General features: G+C 39.9%; 1 protein-coding gene across 50 annotated transcripts in view; it reads right to left on the reverse strand.

Moving 5' to 3' along the window:
- The window catches only part of ANK3 (ankyrin 3), a 627813-nt gene that overhangs the window by 90404 nt on the left and 513647 nt on the right, over window positions 1–23762 (reverse strand). For 19 of the 50 annotated variants that reach the window (XM_070225383.1, XM_070225335.1, XM_070225444.1 and 16 more), the window contains 3 exons: window positions 17133–17186; window positions 10042–10165; window positions 4977–5079 (listed from right to left, as the gene is read on the reverse strand). In XM_070225383.1, coding sequence (XP_070081484.1) covers window positions 4977–5079; window positions 10042–10165; window positions 17133–17186 — 281 coding nt within the window. The remainder of the gene's footprint in view (window positions 1–4976; window positions 5080–10041; window positions 10166–17132; window positions 17187–23762) is intronic. The other 31 variants (XM_070225455.1, XM_070225362.1, XM_070225313.1 and 28 more) reach the window with 3 other exon arrangements.

The following is a 23762-nucleotide window of genomic DNA, read 5'->3' on the forward strand; positions in this document are numbered from 1 at the left end:
AAAGGAACGCTCCGAATGGCCATCCTCTGGGGTCCATCCCTGGGGGAGAGGGAGGGATTTCAGCCCCTTCTAAACTACAGAGACTGAAAAATGGATGCAGGTAGAATTTGGTCATCAGATCCTGTCACTGCCATGTAACGACAGTGGAATGGGTGTGTGCAGGCAAAACCAATCCATATCTCTTAGTGATTTCTGTTCTTCTCCTGTCTCTGAATAACTATCAGAAATCATACTGAATTAAATGTTTCTGCCTGCAGTAGACATTCCTTGGTCTTACAACTACTTCTAGGGTCATTCAAAGGAAGTGCAATTAATTGGTTAGCCTGCAAAATATTTTTAGACCACTATCATGCCTTTGACCTCATATCTATGTAAAGATCAAATAATCAAATATTTCTATTCCTTTAATGATGCCTTATATGCCACAATTTTTAGCATAATTTTATCCATAATTTTAATAACTTGTTGCTGAATATAAGCTGTCAGTTCCTTTTAAAGCACATTAAATAAGAACTTATTAGAATTAGAAATAAGCATAATGAAGAACACATGTCTAAACATCATCTTTCATGCTAAAAAATGGATCAAGATGATAGTACCATACCCATATTAAGAATACAAACAAGTATGGGATCCTGGAGGACAGAGTGTAAAGTCCTAGGGCTCTTTGCTGGCTGCTTTCTCCCAGTGAGCAATGCAGTGTATAGCGCAGTCGTGTTAAAAGGAGGCAACCTGGAGCCAGATGGTCAGTGACTGCCATTTACCAGCTGTGTCCCCTGGGGTGAGTTACTTAAGCTGTCTGTGCTGCAGTTTCTTCATCTTTTTAAGGGAGCTAAGAAATTATCTCATGGGTTGTTGTGAAATGCAAATGAGCTAATACTGGAAAAACACTTAGAATAGTGATGAGCATGTAGTAGGAGCTCAAAATTAGCTGTTTTCACCACCAGCACCACCATAAGCATCACCACCATTCTATCTCCGGAGGCCTACGGCATCTAATGAACAGTATTCCATTTACGTAACGGGAACTGGCCGGTCGGGACCATATACAGCAATTACAAGCCAAACCAGATGCTTGCTTTCAATAATTATGTCAGAAGAAATGAAAGACCAGTCTATCGTATTCTTCCTGGACAACTGGGCCTCAGTTTAGAGTCATCTTGTTTGTATATTTATTATCTCTTATTTGTAAAGGACTATTTCCAAGCACAGATGTTGCTCTAAGACAACCTGACACACACAAATCTGAGCTTATAAAACAAATACATTAGATGTTGACTGGCCATTATACAAAAAAGATCCCAGTCAGAGTTGCTTTAAGTCGGTGGTTTCCTAAATAGGGGTGCATCCCAGAATCACCTGCAGAGCTTTAGAAACACAGCAGCTCAGGAACCCAGCCAAGGAGATTCTGATTCTGTGGGCATCTTGTCTTCCAAAGAGCCACTGGTGATTCCAACGTGTGCTCCCAATTAAGAACTCTGACTAGCAGGAATCAGTGGTTTTCAACTGGGTGCATTTAAAAATCCCACGGCCAGGCTCTACCCAGGCCACTGAATCAGGAACTGAGCAGTCGTGTTTTAAATGTTCTCCAGGTGATTCTCATGGGCAGTCAGGGTTGAGAGTCACTGCTTTAAATGACAAGACCTCACGACATGCAAGACGTGATTTATTTACATGTCCATTTCCAGAAGTCTATCTACAGGTGTCTGCATTACAAGGTAAAGGGAAGGTAAAAGAATAGGGTGTTCATGGATAACCCAATATCACAGTAAAAAGAGTCCACTCTTGATTGCCCAGGGGTGAACTAAGTGGTTTATAGACTAATGATTAAGGCACAGCAGGAATGGGGACGGGCTGACTTCTCCAACCCCCTTTCCCAGCTCTGGCCTCCACACCTGCCTTCACCCAGCACAGGTTCTTAGGGACATGGGGGTGGCCGGCCTGTGCTAATTATCCTGGGTCTCAACTATACTTTGTGGTTAATGTGCAAACGGATTAATTAGCATTAGGCTAATAAGGAGGCAACTATGCTTTGTATGGGCGAGGTCTACTCTTGTTAAAAAACAGAAGCACACGGAGAGTTAAGTTTTATTCATTTTCCACCTTTACTTGTCAAAGCAACTTGAACTGGGCAATGACGGCAGTTTCAAATCTGACGGTGAGTCATGTATCATTGCTTTAGGAATTCTAAATATTTAAGACTTCTTGCACGCTTTCAGACAAAATCAATACTGTGGAAAAATTCTGTTTTGAGTTTTAGATTTAGAGATGTAGAGGCATGATAGAAATAAACTAATAACTTTTTGTCACTTCATTCTAATACAAAATATTTCTATGTATTCTGAAGTAAATGCTGCTCACTAGTCTTGTGCAGTGTAACTAGACTCTTTCTTTTAAATCTTGCCTTCTGAGGAATTAGCCTTTTTTCTCTCTTTTGTAATAAACAAAACACTAGGGACTAAAAAAGTTAATACACTTCTTTCAGAATTTGTTTTCCCACTTTCTCCAAGTTTTTATTTTGAAGGTGTTCATACAAATAAAAAAAGTTGAAAAAACTCTATGAGGAATACCCATATACACTCTAGCTAGATTCAACAATGATCATTTTACCATGTTTGCTTTCTCTCACCCCTTTCCACAATAGACACTTTTTGGGGCTGAACCATTTGAAAATAAATAGCTGACAATGACTACTTCATTCCTGAAAACGTCAGCATGCGCACCCCCAGAGGAGAGAGATTCCCTGTATAGCTTCAATACTGTTATCACTGCTAAGAATATTAATAATAATTTCCTAACAGTATAGCCAGTATAGTTTCAAATGCCCCCAATTGTCCCTAAAATGTCTTTATGCCTTTCATATTTTTTCCAAATCTCTGGTGAATTTATCAGGCAGTTTTGTGGCCTTCAGTAATGTTATGTGCTCATTAAACCTGCTAGTTCAATAAAGAATGCCTGTCAGACCATGGGATTGTCTGCGGTCATTGAAGAAAGCGTCTTCTTGCTTCTGCAGTGAGTAACGTGAGATTTATTTGTAAAGGGTTCAAGAATGTCCTAAGCTCTCCTTTCCTGAGTGGTCTGCAGAAGTCTTTGTGACATCCAGAGGTGCTTCTGAAATTGAAGCAGCAACAAACTGAACCAAAAGCACTTCAGTTTTACCTCAAAAGTTCTCTTTACCCTTTATTTCTTTTCACAAATCCTTCGTTCTGGGTAAATGCTGTCCCTCCATTCTACCTGAGTAAGCAGGTCTTTGAAGTAGCTAACAGGTAATAGTGTGAGAACCCTCAGGAGCCTGGTTGTAGCCTCATAGCATCACAAACATTTATATTTTACTTTAAAGCTGACGTGCAGAAATTGAGAGGTAGTGTAACTATGGCGGTAATAGTAGTGGTGAGGGTGGTGGAGGGGATGGTGGCAGTGATGGGGTCATGGTGGTGGTAGTGGAGGTGATGGTGAGGTCATGGTTATGATAGTGGTGGTGGGTGGTGTTAGTGGTCTCAATTTCAGGCCTTGCCCCAAAACAAGTATATACTCAGAAATATAACTCAAAACTAGGTTCAATAAAGGATTTGTTATTCCATTATAGAAGTAGGCACATGTTTTATACAAAAGCAAAGTGTCACTAATACCTAATGGATCTCCTTGCACCTGCAATTTTGTAAGTTTTGTGGGGTTTCCTTAAGGGCAGAGAGTATAACAGGCATTTCTACACTTGTAAGTGTTCTCAATAAGTCCTCCAACATCTCATTTCAATCGGGAACATGAAGAGATCAAGATTAACCTATTAGGAAAAGGACCACAGGCATCCAAGCAGAGAGTTCTTTAAAAATCTCAACCAACACCTGGGCAACACCTCACATCCAAGAGCTTAGCTTCATTATTTAAGACAAGTGCTTTCTCTAGTGCTCACACCCACTTAAACCATGACATGCTGTCACACCTAGGATCATTCTACAAAGAGTGTGTTTGTCTGACCAAACACTGAACAGCCACTGTATTCACCTCTGTAAGGCCTGCTTGCTAAGAATGTTCTAGAGTGTAAAGTGATAAAATATTTATTGTAGGTCCTTCTAAAGTACAATGTACATCTGTATGTCTGGAAGTCAGCATCTCCAGATGTGGAAGTCCCAAAGGTCTGACTGCCCGCTGCTTACCCTCTAACGTGACTATCACTTATTCATCTGCTCCAATTTACCTTCATTGTGCAGTGAATAAATAAGTCCATCATGATTTCACCAATTATTTATGTTGTTTAAATATTATTAGCTGACTTCAAAATTAGTATTATGGTCCAAACAGTTTTATCCATCCTGAACTCATGACTGTGCACATTTACAACCAGGTACTGTGTATATGTAGAACAAGGAACCATCCCAAGCCCATAGGCAGAACTGTGTTGTCAGGACTTCTTGTATTAAACTAGTATCTATTTAACCACGATTACTGGAAAGAAGAAATTGCACAAACATCAGATGAACCTAGCAGAGATTCTGGTAACAAGCAGAATACTATCACATCTCGAGAAGGCCCATCACAGGCAGCTTTGAAGATAAGGGATCAAAAACATGACCAATCGAGTCTTTAACTACTTGCTAAAAACAATTCTAGCAAATTCCAACAGGCATACATAGTTTGTTTAGCAAAATCAAACATTCAAGTGGACAATGTCAGCAACCTTAGCTACCAATTATTATTAACTCTCTTTTTAAAAAATTGAAATAGATTTGACCTAGAACCATGCCTTTCCTAGGACTTTCTGAGTTCCTCTCTGTGGGATTTCAGGGACTCACCTGCCGAAGAGAGGAATATTTCTGTTTACGGTACAACTGATTTTTTCTTTAACTGGTAGTATAAGAAGATTTATAAATGCAAAGTCAAATATGCAGAGATATAGTTTTGTCATGGGACAAAGAGCTTGATTCAACCATACAAATGAAAGTTTAACAATCAAAGAAAATTTTTAAAAAAATGCATACCTGTTCTTTGGATGGCACAAGGAGTTCTTCAATCATCATGCTGTCCCGGGCATAGGAGCTTCTGTTCAAGGTGTAAGACCTATCCGAACTGAAGGAGCGGAGGCTGTTGTATTTACAGTTAACCATTCAAGAGTGGTAGATGACGATGAGATGAATAAAAGAAAATTAATGCATGCAGCTTTAAGAACAGGCAAGATGGCTAAAAATATCAACAAAAGTTGTTCTTCAAAAGACATTGTCAAAAATAAAATCCCTTATATTTGAGGAAAACTCTCAAACTTAGACAATCTCATGATCAGATTTGTTTAAAATTAGGCCAGTCGGTGTTAAATCTGTGAGAAGATGAAATGCATGAAAACTCTGGATGTTTCACTACGACAGTCGAACCAACATGACAATTGAGAAGAACTGGATGACTATGGATAATTTGATAATTGGAGAGATTTTTCTACCATAAGACCCTCCTCTCTTTCTGGTCCATATCTATCTAGCTTGCACTACTGAATTGAATTATGTCTGCTGTAATTGGGTCTGTTTATAAGTCTTCGGGAACTAGATATGAGCTTAACATGTTGAGAGCTCTGGTTTATAGTTGCTACTCATGGAAAACATCAAGAAGGAAGTAGTGTTATGAATATGCCTTACATGATCACTTTTGCCATCTTTCTAACCTTGAAAACTTCAAATTCTAGGTCTGGTTATTTTGTCTTTCCTTGCTCTACTCTTTTCTTCCGTGCTCCTTCTACTGTTCTCCTTTCTAGCCTCTCTAACTCCTCTGCACAGCTCCTAAACTTCCCATAGTGCAAGTCCCCTGATGTCCTGAAGGGCCACTCGCCACACAGACCTCTAAACTAAAGACCAATGGGGGTACGGGGTGGGTGAAACGGGTGAAGGGGGTCAAAAGCTGCAAACTTCCAGTTATAAAATAAATAAGTCCTGGGATGTAATGTACAGCATGGTGACTATAGTTAATCATACTGTATTGCATACTTCAAAGTTGCTAAGAGAGTGGATCTTAAAAGTTCTCATCACAAGAAAGAAAATTTGTAACTGTGGTGATGGATGTTAACTAGACTTAAGGTGGTGATCATTTGCCAAATATACAAATATCAAATCATTACGTTGTATACCTGAAACTAATAAAATGTTATATGTCCATTATATCTCAACTACCAAAAACACTCAATAGAGTAAGGAACCCTGGTAACCCTGCTCATATCCACAGAGACACGCAGGCAGAGTGGGACTGCAGCCCGTCTGAGCCTTGGCAGAACAGCTTGTGATCCTCCAGGAACACAGAGGATGCAGGATTGTGAGGAGGTGCTTTGAGGCCATCTCCCAACTTGCCTCCCTATCTCACCTGTCACGGTAGGCTGTCACCAGGTAGCTTTTCATTACCTTCTGTTTCAAATGAGGTCTGAGGCTTCCTGCCTCAGCCTCCGAGAGCTGCAGAATATGAAACCACTTAGCTGCACTCTAGAAGAGGCTCCTCAGCAATGGTGGGTCCCATAACTAGCATGGTAGACATACAGCCCCTCTTGTTTTGGTGTCATCCTTTTTGGTGTGGGGGACAAGGACCGTGGGAAGTTGGCATCTGTCCTGCCTATGTAGGTAATAACTGTCTGAACTTAAACATGGCTGTTTGAATCTTTACCAGTAGAATCAGTCAGACTTTGGCCTTGCCTTGTGTGCGCTTGACAGGGAAAAGAGCAAAGAAGAGGTAAATAAGGAATGATTCCTTGCTTTGCACAAAAAGATTTTTTTTCCCCACTGCCTACTATATTAAAGATTACCCAAAAGCAGGTATTTTTATATCAAGTTACAAAGGCCTCTGAATTACAGGCATTATTCTAAGTGTCTACACAAATGGGTAGGTCCATCCTTCTAGGATTAGAGCCTCAGCTTTCATCAGAATCTCAGAGGGATCTCTGACCCCAAAATAACCATCATTCTACAGAGTCACTATTTAGTGTATCCAGCAAATATTTACTAAGTGACTATTATGAGCAAGGCACAATATTAGAAACTGGGTATACAAGCAAAAAGAAAAGTAAGCATTATCCGTGCATAGAGGAGGATCCCTAGTAAGCCATGATTCTGACCACTTGCACAGTCGGGCCTTCCGTGCCCAATCATAGGACCCATAACTCTTCCTTTTTTTTTTTTTTCCCTGTTTCAGCTGCAAACACTTTTTTTGTTCCTCCTGTTTCTAGCTCCTTACCTTCTCTCCATCATAAGCTTCCTAAAAGCAGAAATTCTCCTGCTACTTTCCAACAGACCTTTCTGTAACAGCGGACATGTTCTAAATCTGTACCATCCAACACAGTGGCCACTGGCCACATGTGGCGACTGAGCACCTGAAGTGCGGCTAGTGTGATGAAGAACTGAATTTTACTTAATTTTAACTTAAATAGTCTTATGTGGCTAGGGGCTATACTATTAGACAGTGCAACTTCTAAGTACTCAGTGCAAGGTTCCATTTTGCCCCAGTGACGTGGTTTGAGAGGCACTGGGAAGCTCCACTCTCTGCATCAGGCTGTCATTTCTTCAAATTATGGTTCCCATGGCACATGTTAATATTGGTGGTACGTGAGAACAATTTTATTGTATATGTTAGCAAACACTTAAAAGTTTAAAAAAAAATTACATAGTCATATTCAGTTTTTAAATATATCTAAGATTTGTTGATATTTTTTAAATATCTTCTCTTTCTTTTAACTTATATATGAGTGCCAACTAAAGAACAGAGCCTAGAATTGGGAGCTATCAATGGAAAAACCTAAAGATGTCTTCATTTTACATAATGTCTGAAGTTCCTACTTCTGATTGTTCCTGACCAACTTCCATTAGACAGATGGAGCCCATTAAGTCCATCAGGCTTCACTCTGAATTCTTAATACATCGAAGTCCTTTCAGCTACTAAAATTGGAGATTATTTGTTTAGGGGTCTGGAAAGCATTAAATTATTTTTAACTAAGGTCAACTATATTATTTGTAGCCATCAGTATACCCTAAGTGTTAAACACAGGAAGTGTTAGAAAAACACATGCCTCAGAATTCTAGAAGTATAGTAACGTCCCTAACACAACTCAAAACAGCAACCAGCAAACAAGAAGCCCTTCAAATCGAGACTTTTTCTTGAAACCCAGTGAAATTTCCTCAGTTACTTCACGTCATGCACCTTACAAATTAAGGAAAAGAAATTCCTTAAGTATTCAGTCAATTTTGCATAAGTAACATTTCTTATCATACATTTAGTTACTTGCTAATTCTCTCCGAATCACAAAACTGATATTCTAAAGATGAGCAGGAAAAAAAAAAGCACATTGCAGCACAGCACAGCACAGCACAGCACAATGCTGAAGAAAATAAAAATGAGACAATGACTCAGGGAAGGGCAGAGAAACACCATAAAAGTGCCATATCTTCTTACCTGATCTTGGGACTATTTTAAAGTATTTTTAGAAAAAAACAGGAGAAGTAGAAAGCAAAAGAATCAGACAGGGAAAAAAGAAAAAAATGTTATGGTTGAATGAGTTACACATTTAATGTATTCCTTTTTAAATGTTACACTCAGAATATTATACTTTGTGATACTCTTACAATATTTTAAAAATATATTCACTTTATAGATTTTCTTTTATATTTGCCTCTGAGCATAACATGCATTGCCAATGTAAAAAAAATGAGTTACATATATAGCAACAAATGATAACAGTGCAATCAAAATTAGAAGTGTGGAAGCTTAGAATTGTCTTGAGAAAAAATTTAGAGGCAATATTCTGGCTTCATGTTTCACTGGATGTCAGCTGCTATAATTTTCTATATACAAATGATTGATTTACAAAATGTATCTTTTATATATTATCCAAGGAAGAGAAGGCTGCTAGTTATTGGATTACAAAAGCTATTAAATCTCTAAATAGAATTTTCCCTTGACATCTTTTAAGATTCTGCATATTTTCAGTTGTAACTTACTATCTGTGAGTACCTGAAATACTGCATATTTTTAGTTATTTTTCCCCGTTCTTATTAATGACACCCGCTACAATCAGATTTTAACACCTTTTATAAAGATATTTATAAAGCAAAAATTCTACTAAGTTACATGAGGTTCCAAATCCTGTTAAAAAAAGACTAACTTGAAGAAAAATCAATTCAGTATCTAACCTGGCCACACCACCGACACTGGGAATAAACTCTGAGGTTTACTTTGTGGGAAGTGCCATTTACTATTAGACAATGAAACTTTTTACAACAGATCTTTAAACTATAGGAAAATGTCCCCAGGGTTCTGGCTGAGAAGGTTTAATTATTAGCTTTAAAATAACTTGACTGTCAGTAAACATGCTGTTAATCTAACTAGGGAAAAGAGGTCCCCAAATTCTGGACAAGGTCCTGTTCCTTTCAACCACTGTGAGGTAAGTTTGAGCTAAGGTTTTCCACGTACACAAGTTTTACGCTTCAGCTCTAAGGACTGAATTTGCCACCATACCTGTCTGTGACTTTTGCTAAGTCGCTGTTACACCCCTAATATGTCTCCTGTCCACTACAGCATAGTTTTAGAAGCTCAAACACGTGGTAGACAATTCTAATAAACATTCTGTAATTTTTTCCCAAGAATGCTTGCTTTAAGTCTCAATCATGAATTACTCTTTCAGTAACAAAGAGAGAAGAGTGAACCATCAACACAAGTATTTCTCACTTATTGGAAAATAAGATTTTTCTTTCAATATAGAACAAAATCTAATTTTGAAACGCGTAACCCAGACTGTTCTCCCAGTTCTGTCAGTGAGCTCTTTTGTTACTACGCTTGAAGCATGACTGCAAGGTGGGAAAAAAAAATGACAAATGGTTGACATGTTCAATCACATAAAATTAAGGACTGAGAACCACGACAGCAAAAAGCAGAGCGTGTACCCTGGAGTTAAGAACATTTCACCAAATTCACTTCCTAACCCAAAGAGCACATTCTGGGATAACGTGAAAAATGAAAATGATTTGGGTTTATGACAAATCATGGTTGTTTTAAATTAACTATGATAAAACAGCAACAATAAAATACCTGGCAGAACGGGCCCCAAGACTGAAGCCCATGTAGCCCTCTGCGGGCAGAGAATCATCGCCCAGCTCCTTAAGGTCCTGTGGCCCAAGATATTTGTCAGTGTCCCCTGTCATTGCATCTTCACCTGCGGATGTACAAAGCAAGCCAAAATCAGAAGATTTCCTTTGAAAATGTGTCTGCTGTGGAGAAAACCGCTCCTTGGGTCATCAGCAAATCACCCAATTTCTCATATTCATCTTCCCTGATCCCCTGGATAATATTTGTAAGTGCCGTTTAGAAGGAAAGAGTATAGGCAGAGGTTAGTTCATAATTTCAAGAGTGAATTGAAGTAGCAGAAAGAGCTCCTGGTGTTAAGTACCGATTTTAAAACATTTCCCCTATCTCCTCCATCCTCGTCAAGTCCCGCTGACTGGTAAGGTGGATCTTTGATGTCAGTTACAGTTTTCCTTGCCTCACCACGATGAGGCAGCTGGTTTGAATGGACATGGATGGCAAGATAAGAGCCACCTCTTCCTTATGGTTCTGGAAATTATACGTAGGAAGGGAAGAGACCTTTTAAATGGTCTTCTTGCACACAGGATTTCAGTTTGGGGCTTATGTAAGAAGCTAGCAAATTATTTCATCTCAACTCTGCTCAATTGGGGAACCTTGAAACACATCAATTTTGAACTGTTTCTCCACATAATGAAATTCACAACTCAGTCCAGCGGCCCCAGGGCTTGAACCCTGCGTGGAAAACAGCTCTTCCTTCTACAGAGATCAAACGTGGGCCTCAGAAGTTGGAAGGGAGGACTACATAAATTGCTCTTTGACCATCAATACAAAGAGTTAATTACGTAAAATGCTTTTACTAGCTATGTGTGTACAATGTGACCTCACACGGAAAAACCACATTCCGAGACTGACAGGGCAGGTTTTTCAGATGCCTTTTGCCCTCTGGGACGTTTCTCATCCTTCTCAAAATGTAGTACAGGCTGTGGAAAAGTTCCTTCCACAAACAGGCAAACACTGTCTCCTTTTTATGACTCTCATTCTCTTTCTGGACAAGAGCTTGGCTGGCTGAGAGATTTCAAAAGCGTGTATGTTATGTTTTCTCAAAGGTAAGTGATTCAGCTGCTCCAGCTATATTTTCCAATCCTTCATTCAGCACCGTTTATAATTTCCATTCATTTAAACTCAGGAAACCACAAGAGCTCAGCTTTTAAACTACCAATCAAGTCTAAAAATACACTGTCAACGACTGTTTTTGCAAACGTAAAAACCAAACAGATCAACTTTCTACTGCTACCCAGTACCAAGAAATTATTTTAAGTAACTATTCACATCTGGGCTATTTGCACATTCATTGCATATGAGACAAAAACAGCACACACCGAGCACAGCTTAAAGAAAGATCTTACTCTGTGGTAAAGCCATTTCCACCAAGCTGGGCTGATCAAATGTGTTCCTGATGTTTCCAGGAATTCCTTAAGCAGTGATTTCGAATCTACCTCCAAATCCGCTCAAACAAACCACTCCTGGCTCGTATCCACCGTCTTCACCACCACTGCAGCCGAGCTCCGCTTAGCATCTTCGTCTCCTCGCAAGCAAGTGAGGGATTACACATCTTTTCCTACTCATCGGAGTTCAAAGATTTTCAAATATTTCAGACCCCAAAAAAGAACAAAACCTTACTACATTTAAATTGAGATTAAGATTCTTTTGATCACTCCGCAGACATCCTTTTAAAGCTCCTTCTGATTGGATTACAAACTCCTCTGGCAAGCCTCTAGCAGGACCCAATGGTGACATAAATGCAAGCCCTTGAGTTATTTGTATGTAAATATGAGGACTGCTCCGGTGTAGACTTTCGGTAATTTGATACCAGCGCGCTCGGTGCCTAACCGGGTAACCGAGCCAGCCTTAAACCCAGGGCAAGCGAGCGAGCGAGGCGCTGCATTTAATTAGGGGACGACCCCTCTCCGACATGAATGAAGAAACGGCCAACCCAGGTACCGAGAAAACAGGAGAAGAAAACAAAGAAGTGGCCTCGGCAGGGAGTGGCAGGGAGCTCCGGGCAAACTTTAACTTTGTTCTCAGCTGGGAACACCAGGAGCCTCGGTTATTTATGGTCTCTGTCAGGTGGAAGGAGGGGAAAAAAAAAAAAAAAAAAAAAGAGGGAGGGCCTGCCCTTGAGTTGAGGTTGTGAAACTGTAGGGCAGAGGGAAGCAGCCGTGATCCGCCTAACTCTCCAAGAAGCACATGAGAATACACTAGTCACCGCGGCTTTTTATCAAGAGTTTGAGGAAAGGAGCGGAAGTGAGACAAGCTGGAAAAAGCAATGGATGCTCCGCTTTATTTTTTGGCACAAGTTCTTTCAACTCTTTAACACACTCAAAGGAAATAACTGGTTCTCCCTCCTTGAGAGGTCCCTGGAGAGAGTGAAGCCCACGGGGAGCTGGGGGTGGCTGGACAGGTCTGTGCTGCCACGGGAAGGAGGCAGCGCAGTGAGGAGGCGTTTCTGTCACTTTGCTGTGACATTGTTTCCCTTCCCTGGGACTCCAATTCTCCCTTCTCAGCTGCTCCACCCTGTTGATGTTGGCAGTGGAGGAAAAAACTAGTGGGACTTCTGCATCCTCCATCTGGGTACACTGGAGAGGCAATTTTAATTGCTTTTTCTCAGAATAGCTAGAGAATTAAGCTAGAAAGTAAGTAAAGCGTTTTGAAACTGGCTGGCTGAAGTCAGTGGTTGCAGCACTGTTTTCATGAGAGTGCATCTCTCTGTCACCTAAACATACAGAAATCTGAATCTGTAGAACTGATGAAGTGGGGGACAGATTTGTTTTTCTTGGATAAATGCATAAATAAATGAATAAATAAGTGACTCATCTAATATTAAGACGATATGACACGTGGTGCTTTAATTTGATCAGCCTGGCTGTAATCAACATTGTAAATAGGCAGACATGGAAGGGAAGCCATTTAGAATGTCTGGTACATATTGCAAAATAGTGAAAGAATGATTTCCAACTCTGTAAAGAGGGGAAGTCATGGTTAAAATGGAGAAAATGTCTGAATGTTAATCTGTTTTCCATGTCTGCACTTAAAATCCAAAATACCTAGCAAAGTCTTATTCAGTGACTGTCACTCATTCAAACTTCCTGACAAGGACTGCAATGAGATGTTCCTGCCCCTTGACTTCTTGTCCAGCCTCTCTCTGGCCACTCCTCCACATGCATCCTACCCTTCTGCTGTACAGAATTAGTTCAGTCACTACAAGTCCTGACACTCTTTCGACTTGAACCTAAAGGTGCACTCTCGATGGACCTTTCCCCCTCTTCTTCACCTGAGTAATTTCTCAAATCTTTGACTCTTTCTAGAACTCCTCCCCTCCTTCTACCCACCATCTTAAGTTAGGTGTCCCTCCGGTGGGCTTCCCTTCTCAGAGTGTACTGCCAGTAAAAACATCTACTTAGTCTCTCCCACTGGATGGTGAGATCTTCTCGAATAGGAACCAAATTCTCCTGGGCCTGGCATATTCTAAGTGCTCCATAAATACTTTTGGAATTCATGATTACTTTTATTAAAGAGGTTGGTGGTTTTGCTTTTTTTCCATCTACGTGCCACAGCAACTTAGCACCCTTTTGTCTCATCAAGCTTGATAACTGTTAGACAGTAAAATTTCAGTAAAATTAAGCTTCTATTCTTTACCCATCCTTCTTAGACTTCAGAAATGGTCACCGTGAAACCAAAAGAACCCCGGAACTGGGGTCGGGGTGGGAGCTGTCAACACATTTGGCCAAAGATTAATTAAAATAGCTCTATGATATTAAGTAATTATGCATTTACATTTTAGAATGGTGAAATCATTTCTTAAAAGGCATGGAATTTAGAAATAGAGGCCAGTGTATTATTTGAATGCCGTTTGCATCATAGGTGCTCTGGATTCCAGCCCAAGCTCCACCATTGACTAATTAGGTGACCTTTGGAATGCTGTTTACTCTGAGTCACTGTGGTCACAGTTTCAACCTCTACAAAATTGGGATAATAACTCTGCCTCTATCCTAAGACCTCCTGGGGGCGTTAAATAAAATAATGCATAAAATAAGGACCTAATCAGCACTAACTGTTAGTAATGTTCTGTAACACAGCTTTCTCTAGTGCCCAGGCATCTGAATGCATGAACTTATATAGTTAGCATTTAAATTGCTACTACTGATACTGGTAAGGGCAAAATCCAACCATAGCAGCAAATTGTCCCTGCTCTCCATTGCCTAACACTGGGCCTGGCTCATAATGGGTACTCAACAAATATTTGTTGATTGAATGAATGAAATGAATAATAACAACAAAACTCACTCTCCTTTCAATACACAAAATATAACTCACTCTGCTTTCAATAAACAAAATATTCTATAATTATTGGATAGTACAACACACTACTGTACCAAAGATTAGAAAGGAAGGAGATGAATTGTACTGAGTGACTTATTAACTGCTTCTAATTCATTATATAATCCAATAATATTTTGATTAATGGCAGCTTCTGATCAACAGATACAAGTGTGTATAAGCCAACAAAGTTAATTCTATTAGTGGACAACACTCACACGATATCAGATATATTTAGTGTGTGTGTATATATATATATATATAAGAACCACAAATTTTCACTTTCTAAGAAGTACTTGTGTGGATTTATGTTTCCTAGAAGTGTTTGGCACAGGAGTATAACAGTGGTGTTATACATAAATTTGACTATTTTCTGGCAAAGAGGAAGTGGCAGTGAGTGTTTAAAGATGCCCTCTCCAATGAACCATGTCTCCTTCTATTGGTGTCCTTGTGTAGTACCCTTCCTTGAATCTGGGCTGGCTTGATTTTTGAACAACAAAATGCAGGGGAAGTGATTTTGCATGACTTCTGAGTTTGAATTCAAAGAAACTGTGCAGTTTCTACGTGAGTCTCTTGGAAAACTTGTTGGGGGAAGCCAATCCCAATGTAAGAAATCTGACTATCATGAGACCGCCATGCTGTAAAGAAGCTCAAGTAGCCATATGGAGAGGCAGCATGGAGAGAGAGAGATGCCTAGTCAGCCCTCAGCTGTTCCAGCCGTCCTAGCTGAGGCCACAGACCTTTGAATGAAGACACCATGTTGAACATCCCACCGTGTTACTCCTGCCTTAGCTGCTATCTGACTGCAATCTCATGAAAGATCGCAAGAACCCAGCTGAGCCCAGTTAATTCACACAACCATGGGAGATAATGATAAATTAAACCACTGAGTTTAAGATATGGGTTGATACACTGTAATAAGTAGTAGAAACAGAGAAGAATGAGAAATGACAAGGTCCAAAGGTAAGCCAAAGAGGTCACACACTGGTTGCCTAATGCATCCCTAATAAATTAGAGCTAGCTCTGTAGTGTGTTATATGATTAGCGTAGACAAAGTCCAGGAGAAGTGTAGGAGTAACTGCTACTAGAGGAGCCTCATCAATTTAGTATTGACTTTATGCCTGTCAAAATTATGAGCACTTATTGTTATTCCATTTCTGACAATAAAATACCAGAGGCTGGAAAATGCTTAAAAAAGGACACAAAACACCGCAAATCTACCTTGATCTCACCATTAAACAAATAATAAAAGCCATTCAGAAGCATTTCACTTCAATTTCCCAGCTTATCCCTCTTTCTAGTCCTCCTAACATGACTAGGTTAAGAGAAGAGGTTTTCTGTACCGCAATCAACCTTTCAAAGATCCATACACTTTGTCTACCAGGAAAGAATACAAAATAGAATCAGGAACAAAGAAGACAAAGAAAGAGACTATATTAAATGATTATCAGGACTGTGGTTGGTCAAATAGGTGTGCCCTCATTCCTTATTAGATTCCAAGTCAATGGTCCGGCGTCAGTACCTGGTGGAATATCCGTAATCCACCTTCCTTGCAATCTTTGCCCTCTAACGATCCTTTTTATGCTGAATAAAGGAAACAGTTCTTGGCCTAACATTTAAAAGTGTTTTCATGCCCTGGGAGTTCTTTTCTTCTCTCTCTTTTTTTCATTTTTGTATGTAATTTTTTTCTAACGTTTTCCACCTTAAGATCATCACCAAAGAATATTTTTGTTGCTTTTCCAGGGGTTGAAAGTTGTTTTCCCATAAGGCTGGAGACTGGAATCATGAAGAAAGTTCCTTAAAGTAACTATACCAAATTACATTGTCAAAAACGCTGCTCAAAGTGCTTACTTCCTCTGCTATGAAATAATCTCCCCAAGGAATGTATTTTGTAACATTATAAAGTATGACGTTAATAGCACAAAACTATGAACAATAGTAAAAAAATGAATTAATGGTAGAAAAACCTTCAAATTACATGGGATTTAAAAAAATGCTAGATTATAAAGAATAAAAAGGAACATAGTCTCTATACTCTACTGATTTATTAAGAGTTGATTTCTGAATAGAACTCAGCAAATAGTGTTACAGACAAGCAGTTAACGATCAGAATTTTGAAGACTTAAATTCACTGTCCTTGTTCTGAAAAAAGTGATTTTTTTTGATCATTGCATAGCAAAGAGAGGAAATGAAAACTATTGAGAAAATAAATCCTTTAACCATTTCTAGTCTACATTATAGAATAGTAGAATGAGATCACATCATTATAATCAACATCAGAATTTATTGAGCATTTACTCTGTTCTCGGCACTGTTTGGTACTTTATAAGTATTGTCTCATGTTATTCTTACAACCTTATAAAATAGATTTGTTATCTCCATTTCAAGATAAAGAAAACCCAGTTCACAGTGGTGGAGCAAATAACCCAAGATCATTTAGAATATGGGGAAAATTGCATTCAAAATCAGTTGGTTTGACTGCAGGGCCCTACTTTTAACCACTGCAATATGCTATGCAATTGAAAAAATACTACAAGAAATTGGCAACCAAAATGTAAGCTGCATGAAGGCAGAGGTTTGTCTGTTTGTGCCATATCCAGTGCCAAGAACAGTGCCTGGCACAGAGTAGGTGCTCAATAAATGTGTGCAATGAAAGTTCAGTGATTGCCTTTGGAGATGGCAGCTATATTACTGGAGTGAGGACAAGGAGGGAGACTTACTTTTCACCGTAAACACTTGTACCTTGGGAATTTTATACCATGTGCATCTATCACCTATTCAAAAAACGAATAAAATTAACAAAAACAAAACAAAACACAAGTACTACAGATAAGTCAAATAGGCTGTGTTTTCCATACATCAGAAAATAGCAGGCAAACATGGAGAGGAAACTCAGTACTTTACACTTGTCTCTTTAAGAGATGGAACAGAAGAAATGAAATAAGGCAGGAAGGAGATGCACATTATTAATGTGGTACTTCTGGTAGCTTCCCAATGTTCTAAAGCTGTGGTTCTCAAGCTGTAGGACGCATTAGAATCACCTGACAATTTGCATTTCTAACAAGTTCCGAATTGAATCTGATGCTGCTGGTCCAGGGACCCCACTTTGATAGCCACTGGTATAAAGGATCCTTACAAATAAATGACAGTTATCAAATGGCAGTATTGATTCGACAGAATTAAGCCTCTGTTATCCTAGTGGGAAACACCGGAATTAAAATATCAGCTTCAGCAACTGAATTCAATGAACCCAGTGCAGTGTTTCTCAAATGTTGATGTGTATGTTTGTGTCACCTGCGGACCTTGTTAAACTGCAGATACTGATTCCACAGGTCCAGGGTAGGCTGTGAGATTCAGCATGTAGACAAGCTCCCAGGTGACTGCAGACCACACTTGGAGTAGCGAGACAGTAGAGCACTGGGCTAGGATGTATGTTATGAGCAAAGCCAACTATTGCTTTCGAGGCATTTACTCCCTAGTAAAGAAATTAAGACCGGGACACAAGCAACAATACAAATCCTGTACTCCTCCTCCTGCTGGCTGCAATTTAGTTAGTGTTTTGTATGTGCTAGACACTGTGCTGAGCACTTTATACATACATATCATTTAATCCTCAACCCTATGCAGCAGGTACTATTATTTCCCTTTTGTAGATTAAGAAACAGATTCAGAGAAGTTCAGTTATTTTTCAGAATTCACATGTCTAGTTAGTGGTTGAGTCTGGATTAGAACCTATGGAGTCAGCTTGCAGAACTCAAGCTCTTAACCACCACACCACAATGACAGAAAATGCACAAAAGAAATTACAAGGTATTACAAGAGCTCAAAGCAAGAGGGTATCACACTGGGTTGAGTAGATCTGGTAGATGTTGAATGGAGGGTGTGTGAGTAAAGATGGGTAGAGCGACACTTGACTGTACTTCTATGTCAGGCTGGAGGACCAGGGCTCATGACTCCATTATCTTCTGGGATGGTTGAAGGCTCAGAGAGATGCTGACAGCCTCAAACCCAAGGTAAAGAAGGGAGTGAGCCCTCTCTCCCGGCCCCCTTCACTCTCCCCCTGCCCCCTCAGTCAGGAATGAGCAAGTGCGGGCTTTCACTTTAACTCTTTGTTTTCCAGCATCTCCCGGTGGCAGTGGGTCTTGTTTCAAAAGATAAACATTAAGTGCTAGAATATAATAGTTTCTTGCTTTTCTTCTCAATGTATGTGACAACAATGGGGTAAAGTTGAGAAAATGGTTAGTTGAGCAATGGGTGAAACAGGCGGTCTTAAGAAGGCTAAAGAAGTGTGTGTTATTTTAAGGGATTCATGTACCTCTCATGGGAGGGCCCTTGGCTGGATTCTTTCTTTCCCTTCCCTAGCTCCAGGTGCGTATAAGATCCTGGCTTCATAGGTGGCCAAAAGGAATCAGGCTTAAATGGCAAAGTTTGTACATCTCTTAACCAACAAGAACAAGTTGCTGTTATCCTACAGAACAAATGACTCTCTGTTGAGGCTGATTTTTTTTAAAGTACAAATTCAATTTGATTCTTTACTCTTAAACATTATTCTGTTTTTTCGTAGCTAGATGTGCTTCATTTTAAAAATTGTATAGAAGTTTACTGCTTCTTAATCCAGGCTAGATATCATTTCTAAAGTAAGCATGCATGACTCAGTGTTGGCACTTTTCCAGATGTAGCAATGAAAAACGTCCCCTGTGATCTTGGTTGGGTGAATAAACAAACCCATCCCAGAAAGAAAAAAGAATTCAGTGTCTTTCGGGGGAAGAGGTAGAAAAAGACAATGTTGGGATAGACACTATAATTTTTTCATACTCTTATCTGTACTCCTTAACCCTAATCCAGAAATTACCCTCAGTCATCTAAGTAAAATTAGACATTACACTGACTCGGTCAAATGAACACCTGAGACTAAAGATAGAACACAGGTAGAAAGAGCACAAGGTGACGTATGCTGTTCTCATTATCTCAAACCTATGCCACTTTTCAAGAAGACCAGACAATGAATAAATTACTAGCTATAAACTAGCCCTGTTAAATCAGGCACTAAAATGTTGTTTCTGAATTACAGAGAAATTAGGTAGCTAAATTCAAGGTGGCAGTGCCGTGCCAAGTGGTTCTTTCTTCTGTTCATTTTTCCTTAGGATTTTCATCTAGCCTCAACTCCAAATCCAGACCTTATTAGTCTTGGCTCTTCATTACTTAGGTGTATAAGGACCACGTGCACAAAGCAGGAACATGTCCACTGTCCCCGGGTATAAAGGAGTATCAGGATCGTATACCCTCTGTGGGCAAGGATTTGACCTCTTCCTTCTCTTATGCCAACAGCTTTTCATTGTGCAGGGCAACAAACACCTGTTCATTGGTTCGTTTTCTATTTCCTACCTCTGCCTAAAAGCTGAGTACATGCAAGGTAGAGATAGGTGGCACCTGTTGTCAGTTCTCATCCTCATTGCAGTTCTGGCCCAGGTGGTCGGTCGGACCACCCCTTCTCATTTGTAACATCTTCCCTTGTTTCTCCAGCCCTTCCTGTTCCCGGTTCTCTGCCCACCACTCTGCCTCCCCCTTGCCCATGTGTTCTCAATGCTGATGTCCCACTTTCTTCTCTCTGAAGTAAGGATCCCAATGTGAGGGGGAGGGGGCTAGGAGTGCCAGATTAGGACCCACTTCCACATGAAGCAGGTTAGACTTTCTAGGTAGATGGGCAGGGACTAAAATAAAAATGATTTGGGGAGGGATCATATTCAAATTATTACAACGTGTTTTGGGCAAGTGAAAAAACCTATTGTCCTTAGTCAATAAGCATCCTTAATGCTCTGCCGTCTCCTACAACAATCCCTGTACCCATTCATTCCACAGGCTACTCCAGCTACTCATTCAGTCGCAGCTTCTTGGAAAAAAAACTACTCACACTACAGTAGAATTACTCTATTCTGTGTCTATATCTTTGATATTATGGATGTAGCAGCTGCTGAGGTCACCAGGGACTCCTATGTTGCCTGTGCTCATCTGATTGGACCTTCCCAGGGGAGTTTCTCCCGGGCTTTCACTAGAACCCATGCTTCTGGTTTTCTCCCTCCATTGCTCACCACTTCCTCTCCACATACTTTGGCATTCCTCTTCCTCTTAAATGTCAGTGTGCCTGGAGTTTTCTAGAACCATTTCCCTTCTTCCTTATGCCCTTTCCTGGGGTCCTCATCCAGGCTGGTGTCCGGCTTTCCCACCCCTGTATGCTGGGCTCTTCTGTGGGGTCCTCTGCTTTCCTGTCTGACACTTTGACCAAAGTTTTCTGAACTTGGAACACTTCTTTCTGGTCTCCACCCTTCTACCCCTCCCCACTGCCCCAAATTTCTGCTTGTCCACATTCTATCTGTTCCTTAAAATGCTTCCTTCTTGAGGCCTTCAGTAATCTCCCCTTCTTTTGAATTTCCTTGTTGCTTTATCTGTTCTCTTACAGCATCTCATTGAGTAGAAAGTCGAAGCAAAAAATCTAAATTCAAATTCCAGTATGCTTGGCTATGTGAACCTGAACAAATGTCTTAAATTCTTTGAGCCTCACATTCCTTAATGTAAATTAGGACTAATAAAACTTTAAATTAGGGCCTTAAATTAGGACTAAATGTAAATTAGGAGTAATAATAGCACCAATATGCTCTCAACTACTTTGAGAAAATTAAGCAAGATAAGGTACCTTATAACTAACATTTACTGGGATCTCTGGGCTAAACCCTTTATACATTATCTCATTTAAAACTCACAATAATCCAACAGTTGTGGGATTCTTATCTAAGTTATCAGGCACCATTGATGTGAGAGTAGATGTCAGATGTTTGACGTTAGGATAGGGATTTGAGTAAGCCCCTGCACTGACTTGTGTGATCTTGATCAAGATCCTTAAGCTTGCTGGAGCTGATTTTCCATATCTAGAAAATGGCAATACCAATGGCTCTAACGATCACTGTGAGGATTAAATGACATAACGCATGAAATGTATAAAGCTTAATGTTTAGTACATAGAAAGGGCTCAATAAATCGTAAACACCTTCTTTGTGATGTTGAGCGTGTTCATTTATATGGAATCCTGTCGGGGGATGGAGACACAAGTAACGGTGTGGAGTGAACCAAGTGGACACGGCCATCCATGAGTGAGGGATTGTATGTATATGTCCTAGGTACCATGACAGTGTGCAAGACAGCTCTTCTTCCATGGAGCTAACAGTCTACTTTGAAAGAAAATGAAATTAATCACAAGTTGGCAAACTACAGTCTGTGGGCCAAACCCAGCCTCCTGCCTATTTCTGTAAATCAAGTTTTATTGTCACACAACCATGCCCCTTTGTTTAGGTGTGTCTCTGACTGCTTTTGTGTTGTCTCTAGTACAAAGGCAGAGTAGAGTAGTTGGGACAGAGACCATATGGTCTGAAAATTTGAAAATATTTACCATTGGCCTTTTACAGAAAAAGTCTGCTGCCCTCTGAAATTAATGACTAGTAAATTCAGATGAATATTAGGAAGAAATCAAAACGCGTGATTGAGAGGAGAATGAAAAGAGGTAGCCAGGGGCCATATCACACAGGACTTAGCAAACACGGAATGGGCCTGAGTTTTATTCCAAGTACAATGTAAAGCGTTGGGAGGTTTTTATTTTAGTTTTGTGTTTATACAAATATTTTGTATTTATTTTTGTAAATATTTTGTATTTATTTTGGGGGGAATTTGTATTATATAGAGGAGAGGCTACTTTATCATGAAATATAGCAACCACGCAGATGAGTACATAAAACCGAAACAGACATTTTAACAAATTGTTACAGAATAAATACTATCCAGGTTAACAAACAGGACGTCAGCACCTCAGAAGCCTCCTACAGCCCCGTTCCCAACACGGCCTCCTCCCCCCTCCTCATGGCAATCACTTTATGATATTCTTTTCCTTGTTTTTTTAATAGCCTCACTATCTAATTTTACAATCCTAGTTTATCATTACCTGGTTTTGGTGAATTCTATTGTCTTTGCATAACCTGCAACCCAGCAATTACAATGGTAGGTCTATGCCCTACAGAATGTATGCATATGTGCACCAGGAGACACATCTAAGAAGGTACATAGGAACTTTGTTTGCAACAGCCCCATACTGGAAACAACCCGCACCTCCATCAAAAGTAGAATGGAGAACTTAATTATGTACAGGCATACAATGGAATATTATATAGAAATGAAAATGAACAAACTACAATTATATGCAACAACATGAATGAATCTTAAAAACATGATTCTAAGCTTGGGAGGGTTTTAAGCTGGGGAATGGAATAACATGATCCAATTTATATTTTTAAAAGATTGCAGAAAGCTGGGCCTATGGCGAAAGAGTAGAAGTGAGGATGTGTAAAGAGGCTCCTGTAGTATTCCATGGGAGAAATGGTGGGTGGGATTGGGTGGTGCCAGTGGCAATGTGGAGAAGAGGGATGTGAGATGTATTCGGGATGTAGAACTGATATGACTCGCTGATGGCCTGGATATGAGTGGTAGGAAAAGGGAGATTACACGTAACCACGGGTTTTGGCTTGGGTGGTGGAGCCATTTATGGAGATGGAGAAGGGTGGGAAGAGACCCTCTTTGGAGAAGTATATTACGGGCAAGATGAGTTAAGATTATCTGAGAATCTAAATGGAAACATCAAGTACATGGCTGGGTAAGTGGATATGTATGGATGAAAATCACTAAAGAATTCCAGTTTCAAAGATAGGATAGCAAAGATAGGATGGAGTCTGTTTTAGAATAAAGGCCTCTGTCCCAGTTCACAGATCTTTTTCTTTAGCTGGAAATTCTTTTACATTCAGTAACTATTCTTTGGGATGCAGATGTACCTTGGGCGAGTCCTCATAAAGTTATTTATCGATTCCATACATAGCCTAGGACTGTCTCAGTGAGCAGGGGTTTAACGGAAGGAAAAGGGAGCATGGCAGGCAAATTTTCTCCATCCTGCCTGTTCTCAGAAACCCTTCCTTGAGTTCTCATCCTTTCCTTGAGTCTCCCTCCACTTTGATGCAACTGTCTAAACACATACTGAAGATGTGCTGTGTGCCAGGCACTACACTAGCTTCTGGGGATACAACAGAGAATAATTTAGTCTCTGCTTCTGGTATTTCATTTTGACCTCATTGCTGAGAGTAGCAAGCAATTAGGTAGTGTCTATTTGAAAGGTCAATTGCAAGCAGAGAAATATCAGGCAAAATGCTAGATGTTATGATTTAATAGGTATTGTAAAATGTTAAAATTTCAGGTGAAGAACAATTTCTGCCTAACAACCACCACCGAATTGGACCACCTGGGAGCAAACTAATCTCCAA

This window comes from Equus caballus, chromosome 1, assembly GCF_041296265.1.
Source record: "Equus caballus isolate H_3958 breed thoroughbred chromosome 1, TB-T2T, whole genome shotgun sequence".
Lineage (NCBI taxonomy): Eukaryota > Metazoa > Chordata > Mammalia > Perissodactyla > Equidae > Equus > Equus caballus.